Genomic DNA, 15291 nt, shown 5'->3' with positions numbered 1-15291 from the left:
GTGCACTTTTAGGACCACCGGCCACTTCTTGATGAGGTGAGAATGAGCCCACCACCCACACATGCCTCATAACCGTGAGCCCTATGGAACTCCTTTCGTTCCCAGGCCATAAATACAAAAAGTCTCTCCGGCGGCCTTGCGCACATTCTCACATAGGCGTTTATGCTAGCGCTGCAGCCCCCCGAGCACAATTTCTGTCGGATGGTGAAACTTCAGTTAGTAACCCGAGGCATGTGCGATATAACGTGTTGTGTGTGTGTAGAAAACAGAGACTATGTGCCTACAGTACACTAATACTAGCATAAATGACAAATAAGAGCAAAGAACGCTGTGGAAAAATGTCTTCATTGCTTAGCCTTTTAATCGTTCGTTCAAAACATTTACAAAAAATAGCTCTCGTGGATATCAGACGATTATAAACACAACACACACATTTGTTCAGCACAAAGCTAAATGAGTTAATATGTGCGGGGCATAAATATTTCTTTTTTTTCAATTGTTCAATGCTTTTGCATTTTTCTTACAGGCATTTTGCTGCATATCACAGCTATATTCCTCTGTCATATCCATTGGTTAAGAGAAAATATTTGATACCTACGTGTGTTTAAAAAAAAAAAAAAAAAAAAAGGAAGTCCTGTTCCTCGTCACCCCGGTAAAAAAAAATAATTTTGTATCATTGAGAATATTATTCAAACATATGAATTAGAGGGGTGGCAATAATTTTGCCACACATATATTTAAGTGTTTTGTTGTGTTTGATATCTATGAGAGTATTTTTGTGAATTTAAACCTGTCTCCTTTGCTCATATTTACCAAGGGTGCCAATATTAGTGAATGACAGTGCTGTTATTTTGGGGGATTCACCTGTAACTGCATGGTGAATACACTGCGCTGTGAGGATCAAAACACCGATACGATTTAGATCCGTTCAACACAATGCGATTCAGCGCAAAAAATCTGATGCTCTGCAATTCAATATGATACAAATAGATCTACCTCAATAAAATAATCCCAATCTGGATTACGGCTCGGCTGTCAATCATGCGATCAGTTTGTCTACTAGTAACCCATTATCTGACCTTCATAGATACCAAGACAACCTACTAAACGCAAAGTAGCACACTCTGGCCCCTCCCGCTTAAGGTCACACATGCCATGTGTTGCTCTCCTTTTCACTTAAATCAAACACCGGGAGAATGTGTGTGCTGTGGGCGGTACCCAGCACGTCCTTTTAAAAGAAGGTAGGACGGAGGTTTAACTTTAAATTTGCGGTGATGAAAAATCAATAAAAAGGTAATTGCTTGGCTTATCACTGTGATGGGGAACAAATTGGGGGGAGAAGACGAGCGCCGTGTGGATTTGGTCGCAGCACAATGTGCTTGTTTTTCACCCCAATCCCCCCACCCCACCCCCCCTTTACTGGGTTCAGCAAGCCAGGAGCAGGAAAAGGTCCCCGCGTGATAATTAAATCTTCCCGCACTGATTTTCCGCCAAATTTATTTCCCCTGGGTCCCCAACTCTGATTCAGTGCTTACAGCCCGGGCATAACTAATCGCTTGAGTGTGTGTGTGGGGGGGTGGGGAGGGTTGGTGGACAGGCACAGGGGACGCAGTAATTCCGAGTTACAAAGGGACGAAATGTGGCGGCCTTGCAAGGACAAAACTAGCCTAGTAAATCATAAAATATGGATTTTAACACTAATTAGTGTAAACGATTTTGAGAGTGAAAATTAGCCGATTTTATCACCATGAATCAGGACGCTTATGATCATCTACAAAACAAATCATTACCCCGATGACGCTCATGATTTTCAAACCGATTTCACCTCTTTTGCTTGCGTGGTTCACAAGATGATGGCGATTGCATATATATTTCTTTTGCACAGACGGCATCACTTAAGTAGTTTCTGGAAATGTTCGAACTAAAACGCTGCAGAAGCCTATGAGGACTGTGTAGTCGTGGAGCATCACGTTTGGTTTATAAGTCAGAGCGACGTATGACCTGCCGAGGCCTTTGAATGAGAACGGCCTACATGATGACACAATAAAAGCCTGGAAATGAACCTACGGATGAGTGTTGTCAGTGAACTGCAGACTAATGGCTAACGACGCAGCTGCCGGAACGAAATGGGAAATCAATACGAGCACATTTCTTTTAAATAAAACATCGTTGGGGATGCTTTCCTTTCCTATTTCAACATGACAATGACCAAATACGTCGACACGGATGACTGGTAGAGCATGGGGCCATTCACTGTAGGCAGTTATAGACTTGTGTATGTGTGTGTGTCATTTAATCGCACTGTAGTGCAGTGAGAGCCGGACAGGGATCGGTGCTGAATAATCTGTAAACAAATCCAGCCATGGGTTTAATCGGATCATTTGTGACGACGCAACTTTTTGCCCCTCAGTGACGAGGCGGACGGAGAAAAGTGACGTTTACCAGGTGCTGCATTTCGCCGCTTGTCCTTCACATGGCGCTGGGAGTTGCGGTAATTAAATCGCTGAAAGCTAAGCGAGGCCCTTTGCACCCCGGGCTTTAGTCGCGGGGTCACCCGCCTGTAGATTCCAATTTGTGCCCCATTTGTATTCATGACGGGAGCGTGCTAAATATTTAACAGCAGTCCACTTGGCGTTGGCTTTTGCGTCGTCGGGCTTGGAGGTCAAATGATTAGATTTTTCGTGCAGATTAACGTGGGCATCAATGTCCACTGCCGTCTACCCACCCACATACCATGCCTTGCTTTCATCTGTGCTTCTTCTTTAAATGATATTGACCCAAAACAAGCATGATTCATATTAATAATAATCGTTTTTCTTTGCTATTATGTTGGTTGTTCTATAAAAAAGGCTCGATTTACCAGCTTCCAGTTAAAATCAATACGAACATCTTCATTTAACAAATAAACTGTTCATTGTTATACCCCACAAATAAATGAGAATGCAAGCAAAGCTAGCACCAGCGTTTCTAATTAAAGCTACGGGGGGAATTCGATTCCATTCGTGACTATATATCTTCCCCCCTCTGAATATATCTTTTTCTCTCTTTCTCTCCGATTTAGTTTAGACCTTTTCCTCAACAGGAAGAGCCTCGTGATCGACAACAGAGCTTGTTAGAGAGATGGGGTGTTAATAGGTACAGGGGGTGGGAGAAGAGACTGTGCGCCTCTGCTTGCTAGTGTGTGTGTGTGTGTGTGTGTGTGTGTGTGTGTGTTGAAGGTTGAGGGGCAAATCCCTCGTGAATATTTTAATGACCAGATAATTCTGGAACACAGGCACACAGAGACAGTTACACACCGGCGCCTGTGACCCGGCCGACACACAGCGTAATTAAGAAACAGTTTTCCCCTTTTGCAAGGCAAAAGAGCAGGCCACAGTGTATCTGGCTCTAATGATACGGGTTAAAAGCTATTATACGCCTCATTAAAATATATGATCTAGCGATTAAGACCGTGATGGGGACAGGCTCATGTCTTATTCCAACTCTTGACAACATTCAGCACTGGGCCGCAAACAAGGCCACATGTAGTAGATACAAGGAAGGATGATTGCTACACTAAGGCAAGCAGGCACACACACACGCACACACACATTGTGTATATATTAAGGGTGGTGAAATTCACCGATTTAAAAAAGTGTGCATCACTTTTTTCACCACAAGCTGGCAATTGTATTGCAATGCATAGTTTTTAACATATTTGCATCAGTGAATTTTTTTATTTTATTTTTTTATATACATATATTTATTTTTTACAAAGTGACCAATAATTTCTGATGAATATTTAAAATGTAGATTGATTTCTCTTCGCTAAACTGTTTCTCGAGCGCGTTCTATCGGCACCGCTGCTGCTACGTGAATATGACGTATCGCAACACTATGGAGACCGAGGCGTGTCCTGAGAGTCACACAGAATACAGATTAACATGGCAGAGGTAGAGCTGTAACTTCCTGAAGACAGAACAGGAAAAGAAAAGTCTGGTCTGCACTATAAAGGCCTGTTTGTGAAAGGGCAATAACTAAGTTGATGATTTGCTGTCTGTCTGAACCAAAGACATGAAAGCGAACTAGTTGTACCATATTGAATATATATATATATATATATATATATATATATATTCATATATACATATATATATATATATATATATATATATATATATATATATATATATATATATATATATATATATATATGCTGCGATAGAGATATATATATATCTCAGTGAGGTTGTCCCATAATTTGAGTGTGTGAGATGCAGGGGTGTTGAAGGTTTGACACTAATTTCCAGGCTGACTACATGATCAAGAGACATTTAACTCTACAGAAGATTAACTAAACAGAATATATTGTAGATGGGTGATAAGTGCACAACTAGAGCTTGTAAACACGAATGGTGCTGAAATCGTAAAAAACGCCCTGAGCCCGCAGATGGTTTTTATTTACAGCAAATAGCAGTGAGAAAATCATAATTCTGGTAGAAGAGAACACGCTCTTTTGAGTTGTATTACTGTTGAGGAGTCAGAGTCCACCCCCCCTTGATACGGTCAACTCTGGCTTGCTCATTAGCAGTAAAAAAAAATCTCCATCTTTAACGACATCTGTTCCTCAAATTGCTGTACTGTGTAAAAAAAAAAAAAAAAGAAAAAATTGTAAAAATGAAAGCTACAACAGGTTCGAATTTACCCGCATTCCTGCACAGGCTGGCTCGCTGCGCCCCAAACCGTCAGCTTCGAAATAAAATTTGCCAACAATTTATTGATAAAAACCTAGAGAGAAGAACAAACAAGCACTCAGCACTGCTTCTATGTTTTGCGGGTTTGATTTTCGAGCACGGCGTGCCCTTCGACATCGAGGCTAAAATCCCTTTCAAGCTCCAATAGAAAGTAGTTATGTTTAAACGACGAGCAGGAGGTGAAGTATTGATCTTCGCTAGGAGAAGTGGCCTCCTTGTTGAGGAAAGGTCAAAGCACGAAGCTTTATCTAATAGCGCAAAACATTTCCACACTCGCAAGAATCAAACGCGTCTTCCTTCCCTTTTTTATTTATTTATTTTTTTGTTTTTTCGATCCGCGTCCGTCCGACAGAAGTGTTCTCAGAGGAGTGGGAGGCGCGCTTTCCTCTCATTTTGTTCATTTCCACAGCTTGGCTGCAACTTTCTTGTTGTGTTGAACTCTCCCAGCCCCTGAGGGATGAGTGGGTAGACCCTGTTGGACCGGAAGAACATAATGGCGGCGTTGGTCGAACAGTTTTGAAACTTCCAGGTCGTTGGAAGTGGAGGCTGCGTGTCGCTTTGATGAGTCTCTATTTCAGTCCTTGATAAAGGTGAGAGAATGGGTGAGCCTTCCAGCGCTAACAAGGATGAATGTGTTGTTCTTAAAAAAAAAAAAAAGAAGAAATAATACATTTAAAAAAAAAAAAAAAGAAAGAAATGAAAGAGCACTGAGCAGAGGAGTAGGGAGGAAGTCGAATCAGTCGAAAAGACGATTACAGCCTGAACTTTGCTTAAGAAACCTGCATGACTGGGAACCTTGTGCTGTAGCCTGCGGCGAAACACTTATTTAACAGTTCGGTAACGTTTCGACTAATAACGAGGAGGAGAGAAACGGAGGGCTCGCGCTGGCATGGTGTTCGTTTCATCTAATGGGAACATCATTCCAACTTGATAAACACTCATTACAAATAATACGGACAAGCCATAATATCACAAACCTGCTCTGATTATGGTAATACATTCTGATGTTATTCAGGAAGTAAGAACAATGTGCAGGGCCTTGATTAGCGTATTCAGCAGGGATCCAGATGAATAGATTTATCACTTTGGACTTAGCAGTCGATACTACCGTGTGACAGGTGCGGTGGACATAAGTTTTCGAAAAGCAGTCAAACTGTAAAAAAAAAAAAAAAAAAGACTTTGCGGCAAAAATTCCTGAAATCAGGACTGCGATATGATATTTAGATGGAGCAAATAGTGTAACGATTCGATTCAGATTCACCGCTTGTATTTTATAGCACAAGCAGACCTAACTCCAACAAGCTAATAAAAGTCTATCTGAAAATGCTAATATTCGTATATAAAAACTGCTAATATGCGCTAATTCCTTCCAGTTGAGATTACAAATGATGCAAGTCTGAATGAAGATTTATTCTACTGTACATGTCAATCGAGGCACCCGTCCCTCTATTTTTTTTTCATTGAGCAGAACGGATATGGTATTGCTGTTGTTGATGGAGCACCACTACTCACCTAAGGGAATATGTAAGGTCATGTAAGCAGTATTGCACACTTCATCATCCCAGCAGAACCATTCCTTTAATAATAATGATTGGAACATCACATGAAACCAGATGTTATAAAACTGCAGAAGTAGAAGTGACCTTCTACATTTATTTTGCTGCTTTTACCTACGATGATTTGATAATTTATTTATTCGGCTACGTATCTCCATAGAGACAAGGAAGGCGGTCGCCGTTCGCTTTTGATTCAAGATTTCACTTAACGTCCAAGCAATAATGAAGGAAAATCACAAAAAAATAAATAAACTGGTTTTTACCCATGGCTTTGGTGTACAAGGACCAAAAAGGTTTTTTTTAAATAGTGTTTAATATATTGAAATCAATGGTGGACAACAATGAAGTCAATGTAATCCGTTACTGTTGCTTGAGCAGCTTTTTTCACGTATCTTTACATTACCGTTTGGGGAGACTTTTACTTTAACTTCACTACATTACAAAGTCAAATATCGTACTTTTTACTACATGTTGCAAAATCAGTCGTTCCTTTTTATTTATTACTGTATAAAAACTAGTCAAACACGCAGCAACTGGCGCTCTGTTTTAAACTTGTTTTGATTGGCGATTGATGGTATCTATTTTTACCAACATACAGTACTTTTACTCAAGTTTAAAGGGACACTTTTACTAGAGTAATATTTTACAGAGCGTATCTCTACCTTAACTCAAGTGAAAGGTTTGTGTACTTCGTTCACCACTGATTGGAACATAAAACCCAGCCCCTGCATCTCTAAAGCATGGTGGTGGTTGTATAATAGTGTGCAGCAGCCTTTCTTTCTAGGAGCAATACCACAGATCATAACACTCTTTTCTGAGCTTACAGATAACCATGAAGGGCTGCTGTTGCTGTGACATGTAAAGGAGTGTGTGTGCCATACTTCATGCCAAGAGAACAAGAACATATTTGCTCTCTTGACCCTGGGACTACGATAGCTGTGGTACCTTCACAATTCCAACTATGCAGCATTTGGCAAAATACAACTAATCTCCAAGAAGTTGGCAAAAGGAAATTTGAGACTGTGTTCAACAAATACATGTGTGTGAAAAGAAAATCCTGAAGAGAGAAGAGATTTTTGACAATACCTGAAGTGTATAAAAATATAGAAGTTTCTGGTTAAAATGCACGAGTGTTACGATCTCTCTAAGCGTAGAAAAGTGTTCAGTGTTGTGATATTTAGGAAAATGTGACGCTAGTCTGCTTCCTGGTTGCCTCAGGGAGTTTGCCACACTTGCTCATTAGGGAACACGTTTAGGTTTTCTGTAAAGCTGTTTTTGTGATGTCTATTTTAAAAAAGTGCGACACATATCATATAAAAACTGCAAATAGAAAAACTCCTGGTATTTTTGCAACCAAACCATTCTGCCGGCTGGCATGGATTACCAAAAGTATCTAAAGGGCATTCACCGATGGTGCAGTTATATGCATGCATAAAATGACACGCAGCTAGATGCATTGTCTTGCCTGCAGCAGCTATTCAAAGCCTTCTCTAGACCGGGTCACATGGAAATTTGGCAGAAGGCCTTCAGCGCTTTTGGTGCGATGTTGCTTGGTCAGGGATTTTCACAAAAGACACCACATGATTACTAGGCTTTGGGCTGAATATAAAAGGGATGGGTTACATCTAATACAGTATCAGATCACCGTTTGGAACCACCAGCATTAACCACCATGGCCAGGGTAAGCACTGTATCGTAAACCCGGATTGTCTAATGTATGCGTTTGATGGTTTTGAAACATGTTTCATTTCTTGAATATGGTCGCAACAAACAGGTCATCTTCTACGAGGACAAGAATTTCATGGGCCGCTCCTATGAGTGCAGCAGTGATAGTCCTGACATGTCCTCCTACCTGAGCCGCTGCCACTCTTGCAGGGTGGAGGCGGATGTTGGATGGTGTCGATCGCCCCAACTACATGGGAAACCAGTATTTCATCAGAAGGGGCGAGTACCCCGACTACATGAGCATGTGGGGCTGGGGCAACAACTGCATCAGGTCCTGCCGCATGATCCCCATGGTATGTGAATAACAATGCTACAAAAATTTTAGCGACGCATGTATATCGCTTTTTGTTTTTAAATTATCTTTCTCAAAAACAGTACAGGGGTGCCTACAGAATGAGAATGTATGAGAGGGAGAACTTCATGGGTCAGATGGTGGAGATAAGCGACGACTGCGACTCCATCATGGATCGCTACCACTGGTCCGGAGGCTGCCACTCGTGCCACGTGATGGACGGCCACTGGCTCATGTCTGAGCATCCTCACTACAGAGGCAAGATGTGGTACTTCAGGCCCGGAGAGTACCGCAGCTTCAGGGACTACGGCAACATGAATTTCATGAGCATCAGGCGCATCATGGATTCCTGGTATTAGACCAAAAAAAGAATCCTGGCGTGATGGTTTACATCATGTGAAAGTCACAGGATAAAAAAAATTATATAAATATGAAATTAAAACAAAGGTCACAGAAACAAATCAATAAACAAATAAATAAGCAAGCAGTTTATCTTCTGTTGTGTGTCAAACTCCGGTACAACAGTCTGAAGAACATCAATCTGAAAACCTCTCTCTATACTTATGCAAAAGCTGTACACAAATAGAAGTGATGAACAGGTTGCCAGTTTTAGTCTTTAAAAGGCTTGGTTTGTGGGGTTTTATATATATATATATATATATATATATATATATATATATATATATATATATATATATATATATTTTTTTTTTTTTTTTGGAAGATTTTAAATCAAAGAGTCACTGAGAAATTTATGTGATTTCAAAAAGTAAAATGCCTGGTACATTAAAATCCCTGATTTAAGTACTGAGGTAAAATTTCTGACCAACATACAGTACTTTTACTCAAGTTTAAAGGGACACTTTTACTAGAGTAATATTTTACAGAGCGTATCTCTACCTTAACTCAAGTGAAAGGTTTGTGTACTTCGTTCACCACTGATTGGAACATAAAACCCAGCCCCTGCATCTCTAAAGCATGGTGGTGGTTGTATAATAGTGTGCAGCAGCCTTTCTTTCTAGGAGCAATACCACAGATCATAACACTCTTTTCTGAGCTTACAGATAACCATGAAGGGCTGCTGTTGCTGTGACATGTAAAGGAGTGTGTGTGCCATACTTCATGCCAAGAGAACAAGAACATATTTGCTCTCTTGACCCTGGGACTACGATAGCTGTGGTACCTTCACAATTCCAACTATGCAGCATTTGGCAAAATACAACTAATCTCCAAGAAGTTGGCAAAAGGAAATTTGAGACTGTGTTCAACAAATACATGTGTGTGAAAAGAAAATCCTGAAGAGAGAAGAGATTTTTGACAATACCTGAAGTGTATAAAAATATAGAAGTTTCTGGTTAAAATGCACGAGTGTTACGATCTCTCTAAGCGTAGAAAAGTGTTCAGTGTTGTGATATTTAGGAAAATGTGACGCTAGTCTGCTTCCTGGTTGCCTCAGGGAGTTTGCCACACTTGCTCATTAGGGAACACGTTTAGGTTTTCTGTAAAGCTGTTTTTGTGATGTCTATTTTAAAAAAGTGCGACACATATCATATAAAAACTGCAAATAGAAAAACTCCTGGTATTTTTGCAACCAAACCATTCTGCCGGCTGGCATGGATTACCAAAAGTATCTAAAGGGCATTCACCGATGGTGCAGTTATATGCATGCATAAAATGACACGCAGCTAGATGCATTGTCTTGCCTGCAGCAGCTATTCGAAAGCCTTCTCTAGACCGGGTCACATGGAAATTTGGCAGAAGGCCTTCAGCGCTTTTGGTGCGATGTTGCTTGGTCAGGGATTTTCACAAAAGACACCACATGATTACTAGGCTTTGGGCTGAATATAAAAGGGATGGGTTACATCTAATACAGTATCAGATCACCGTTTGGAACCACCAGCATTAACCACCATGGCCAGGGTAAGCACTGTATCGTAAACCCGGATTGTCTAATGTATGCGTTTGATGGTTTTGAAACATGTTTCATTTCTTGAATATGGTCGCAACAAACAGGTCATCTTCTACGAGGACAAGAATTTCATGGGCCGCTCCTATGAGTGCAGCAGTGATAGTCCTGACATGTCCTCCTACCTGAGCCGCTGCCACTCTTGCAGGGTGGAGAGCGGATGTTGGATGGTGTACGATCGCCCCAACTACATGGGAAACCAGTATTTCATCAGAAGGGGCGAGTACCCCGACTACATGAGCATGTGGGGCTGGGGCAACAACTGCATCAGGTCCTGCCGCATGATCCCCATGGTATGTGAATAACAATGCTACAAAAATTTTAGCGACGCATGTATATCGCTTTTTGTTTTTAAATTATCTTTCTCAAAAACAGTACAGGGGTGCCTACAGAATGAGAATGTATGAGAGGGAGAACTTCATGGGTCAGATGGTGGAGATAAGCGACGACTGCGACTCCATCATGGATCGCTACCACTGGTCCGGAGGCTGCCACTCGTGCCACGTGATGGACGGCCACTGGCTCATGTACGAGCATCCTCACTACAGAGGCAAGATGTGGTACTTCAGGCCCGGAGAGTACCGCAGCTTCAGGGACTACGGCAACATGAATTTCATGAGCATCAGGCGCATCATGGATTCCTGGTATTAGACCAAAAAAAGAATCCTGGCGTGATGGTTTACATCATGTGAAAGTCACAGGATAAAAAAAATTATATAAATATGAAATTAAAACAAAGGTCACAGAAACAAATCAATAAACAAATAAATAAGCAAGCAGTTTATCTTCTGTTGTGTGTCAAACTCCGGTACAACAGTCTGAAGAACATCAATCTGAAAACCTCTCTCTATACTTATGCAAAAGCTGTACACAAATAGAAGTGATGAACAGGTTGCCAGTTTTAGTCTTTAAAACGGCTTGGTTTGTGGGGTTTTATATATATATATATATATATATATATATATATATATATATATATATATATATATATATATATATTTTTTTTTTTTTGGAAGATTTTTAAATCAAAGAGTCACTGAGAAATTTATGTGATTTCAAAAAAGTAAAATGCCTGGTACATTAAAATCCCTGATTTAAGTACTGAGGTAAAATTTCTGACCAATGTACACTATTGACCAAAGTTTGTGGACACCATAATATTTGTATCTGCTTTTTGGCGCATCGCGATACCAACTTGTTTCCGATGCACACTATTTTAGATTGACACTTCACATTGCTAATTGGTGTATCTTACCGTTCCTAATGGCAGCATAACACACTCGGAAGAAAGTGCTATTCACCCTCTTTTTAGACGTCTTAAAAACCAGTTGATTTTGTTCATTTTAAATAGCTCGCTGAGATGACCAAGTTTGGTAAAAGTAAAATAATCCAGCATAGTTGCTCACTACCCCGGTGTACTCGTTTCCTCTCTCATCTTAATCATTAAATATCCATTATTAATCCTTTTAAGGATTCATAAAAAGGACTCATTCCAGAATGCAAATAAGTGAATGTTTTCATCAGAATACGGTTTTCTTTTGTCTGATCAGATCCTATAGACATTCAGTTCTACCTAACAAAGGATTCTGTGAAGTCGTACATGAATAGTGAACATTTGTTTTGAGGATGTGTAGACCATTTAAGGTTGGGTAAGGTTTAGCAATTCAGTGAATACCTTTTATACATACCTGAGTGATATTTATGCATTTAAAGCAGTGACTTTTTTTTTATTTTTTAAAAAGAATACTTAAATTTGAAACTTCAGATTTACATGCTCAGAAAGAAAGTGCTATTCACCCTCTTCCACATACATGACATGATTGACAGGGGAAAGAAATTTCATCCGTCCTTTCCAGAAATCACCTCCGGTTTCTGCGTTTTCTGAATTCGAACTCGTGAAATGCTCGTTTTGGTCCTCCTTATTACTTAAAAAGTGGAAATAAACCTAATTTTCAGTACACTAAAGCAGTTTTCCGAGCCATAGCCTTGTAACACTAGCGTTACTGGAAGCAAGAAAGCAAGTATTACATTGTTATAGAGAATTGAAGCGTTCCACTGCCACAAATTAGGCTCCCGAGTTATTAGTTTCTGAGTCTCTATAAAACTCATGTTTGTGTAGGCTGTGCTGTGCTATTTTCCTCGATGTCCTACAGCAAATAAGTAATATAATGGATGAAGAGAAACGCCGGCGCTCGATACGTCCCATGGTAATTCACAATAGCAAAAAGAAAAAAAAAAAAAAAACAAGGCACGGTAAAGAGGGATGATTAATTCATTTCTTGGCAAAAGGTCACACTACAGGTCTTTTTCCCCCCGTATACAGATACAGATAAACAGGATATAGGGATCTTAGTAGACATGAATTCACTTAAACTCAGAATAAACAACACGCTGAACATCGATATCCGACTACTAAGAGCAACACTTAGACCCCTATTAGATCCGATCAGAGATCTGATTAAAACCTCATAGACATGAGTTCGAGTTTTCAATCCTAGACACACATAAGCCTTGCACTTCGACCTTGGGATTATCACCAAGGCCCACCCACCCATACCCACGCATCCTCACGCACACCATACATATTCAGGAACATGCACGTTAGCAAATACGGATGTGGATGGAAATCAGGCCATCACAGATTTCATTTTCTCATTCAGCGATGCCCTACATCACATCCAGGACTTAATTTCATTATGGAATCTGAAGGCTTTTATTGCACCCATCACATTTTGGTGGCTTCCCTGCAAATTGCACCTGACTTCATTTCAATGTGTGTGTAGAGACGACGAGGAAAAGGAGACGGGGGAATATTTACTGTCTGCACGACCCAGCACTTTTTCGTCTAATGAAATCCAAAAGTCTTTTTTTTTCTTTCTATTTTACGCGTGTATTTCTGATGCGTGTGGGGACGGAGCAGATCCGGGCTGATCGCTAAATATTTATCTTTCCACCATAAACTACCACGACTATCTTTATGTCTATTGGACTAACCCATGTCCTTTAACGAGATCCATTAACCCCTGAGACTGCAGGTCTTATTTCATATTTCAATACTAATACTTGCGGTGTGAGAAACATTCGGTCGCCTGGTTTGCTGTCTACAGTAAATCCTTCATTTAGTAAAAACCTGTGTGAATTGAACAATATAACACTGTGTGGTCTGTTTTAACAGGGAACTCCACAATGACACTTGTGTGACTGGTTTGAAAGTAGGGATGTAAAGGGGTGGAAAATTTCCAGAAACTTTCAATGGAAACTCTTCGGGGGAATTTGGGAAACATTCCAAGTTGGAAACTTACCAGAAATTGATGGGAATTTACAAGAATTAATTAGAAATTTTGCGAAATGTATATAAACTGCATCATTCATATGTATCATTTTGTTTGGTCATAAGCTGACATGCTTGCAAATTAATACAGATTTACAAAAAAAATATGACATTTTTGGAAAGGGGCTAAAAATTTCCTGTATATTTCCATAAACTTTGCATTAAAACCTCATATGGGAAATGTTTTGGAAATATTCCAAGCTGTAATTCTTTTTTTCGGAAACCGGGAATATACAGGGAGTGCAGAATTATTAGGCAAATGAGTATTTTGACCACATCATCCTCGTTATGCATGTTGTCTTACTCCAAGCTGTATAGGCTGGAAAGCCTACTACCAATTAAGCATATTAGGTGATGTGCATCTCTGTAATGAGAAGGGGTGTGGTCTAATGACATCAACACCCTATATCAGGTGTGCATAATTATTAGGCAACTTCCTTTCCTTTGGCAAAATGGGTCAAAAGAAGGACTTGACAGGCTCAGAAAAGTCAAAAATAGTGAGATATATTGCAGAGGATGCAGCAGTCTTAAAATAGCCAAGCTTCTGAGCGTGATCATCGAACAATCAAGCGTTTCATTCAAAATAGTCGACAGGGTCGCAAGAAGCGTGTGGAAAAACCAAGGCGCAAAATAACTGCCCGTGAACTGAGAAAAGTCAAGCGTGCAGCTGCCAAGATGCCACTTGCCACCAGTTTGGCCATATTTCAGAGCTGCAACATCACTGAGTGCCCAAAAGCACAAGGTGTGCAATACTCAGAGACATGGCCAAGGTAAGAAAGGCAGAAAGTCGACCACCACTGAACAAGACACACAAGCTGAAACGTCAAGACTGGGCCAAGAAATATCTCAAGACTGATTTTTCTAAGGTTTTATGGACTGATGAAATGAGAGTGAGTCTTGATGGGCCAGATGGATGGGCCCGTGGCTGGATTGGTAAAGGGCAGAGAGCTCCAGTCCGACTCAGGCGCCAGCAAGGTGGAGGTGGAGTACTGGTTTGGGCTGGTATCATCAAAGATGAGCTTGTGGGGCCTTTTCGGGTTGAGGATGGAGTCAAGCTGAACTCCCAGTCCTACTGCCAGTTTCTGGAAGACACCTTCTTCAAGCAGTGGTACAGGAAGAAGTCTGCATCCTTCAAGAAAAACATGATTTTCATGCAGGACAATGCTCCATCACACACGTCCAAGTACTCCACAGCGTGGCTGGCAAGAAAGGGTATAAAAGAAGAAAATCTAATGATATGGCCTCCTTGTTCACCTGATCTGAACCCCATTGAGAACCTGTGGTCCATCATCAAATGTGCGATTTACAAGGAGGAAAACAGTACACCTCTCTGAACAGTGTCTGGGAGGCTGTGGTTGCTGCTGCACGCAATGTTGATGGTGAACAGATCAAAACACTGACAGAATCCATGGATGGCAGGCTTTTGAGTGTCCTTGCAAAGAAAGGTGGCTATATTGGTCACTGATTTGTTTTTGTTTGGTTTTGAATGTCAGAAATGTATATTTGTGAATGTTGAGATGTTATATTGGTTTCACTGGTAAAATAAATAATTGAAATGGGTATAAATTTGTTTTTTGTTAAGTTGCCTAATAATTATGCACAGTAATAGTCACCTGCACACACAGATATCCCCCTAAAATAGCTAAAACTAAAAACTACTTCCAAAAATATTCAGCTTTGATATTAAT

The 15291-nt window shown here is 40.4% G+C and overlaps 2 protein-coding genes and 1 pseudogene across 2 annotated transcripts in view; 2 read left to right on the top strand and 1 right to left on the bottom strand.

Moving 5' to 3' along the window:
* The window catches only part of rsrc1 (arginine/serine-rich coiled-coil 1), a 135951-nt gene that overhangs the window by 15075 nt on the left and 105585 nt on the right, over positions 1-15291 (bottom strand). The window lies entirely within an intron of this gene.
* On the top strand, positions 7872-8665 carry LOC124403060 (annotated as a pseudogene).
* LOC124403059 (gamma-crystallin M2-like) lies at positions 10080-10924 on the top strand. The gene is made up of 2 exons (XM_046876639.1): positions 10080-10565; positions 10648-10924. The coding sequence occupies exons 1-2, from the start codon at positions 10263-10265 to the stop codon at positions 10921-10923; spliced, it is 579 nt and encodes a 192-aa protein (XP_046732595.1). The 5' UTR covers positions 10080-10262; the 3' UTR covers position 10924.

This window comes from Silurus meridionalis, chromosome 20, assembly GCF_014805685.1.
Source record: "Silurus meridionalis isolate SWU-2019-XX chromosome 20, ASM1480568v1, whole genome shotgun sequence".
NCBI classification, from domain to species: Eukaryota; Metazoa; Chordata; class Actinopteri; order Siluriformes; family Siluridae; genus Silurus; species Silurus meridionalis.
This window is presented reverse-complemented; position numbering and strand designations above follow the sequence as displayed.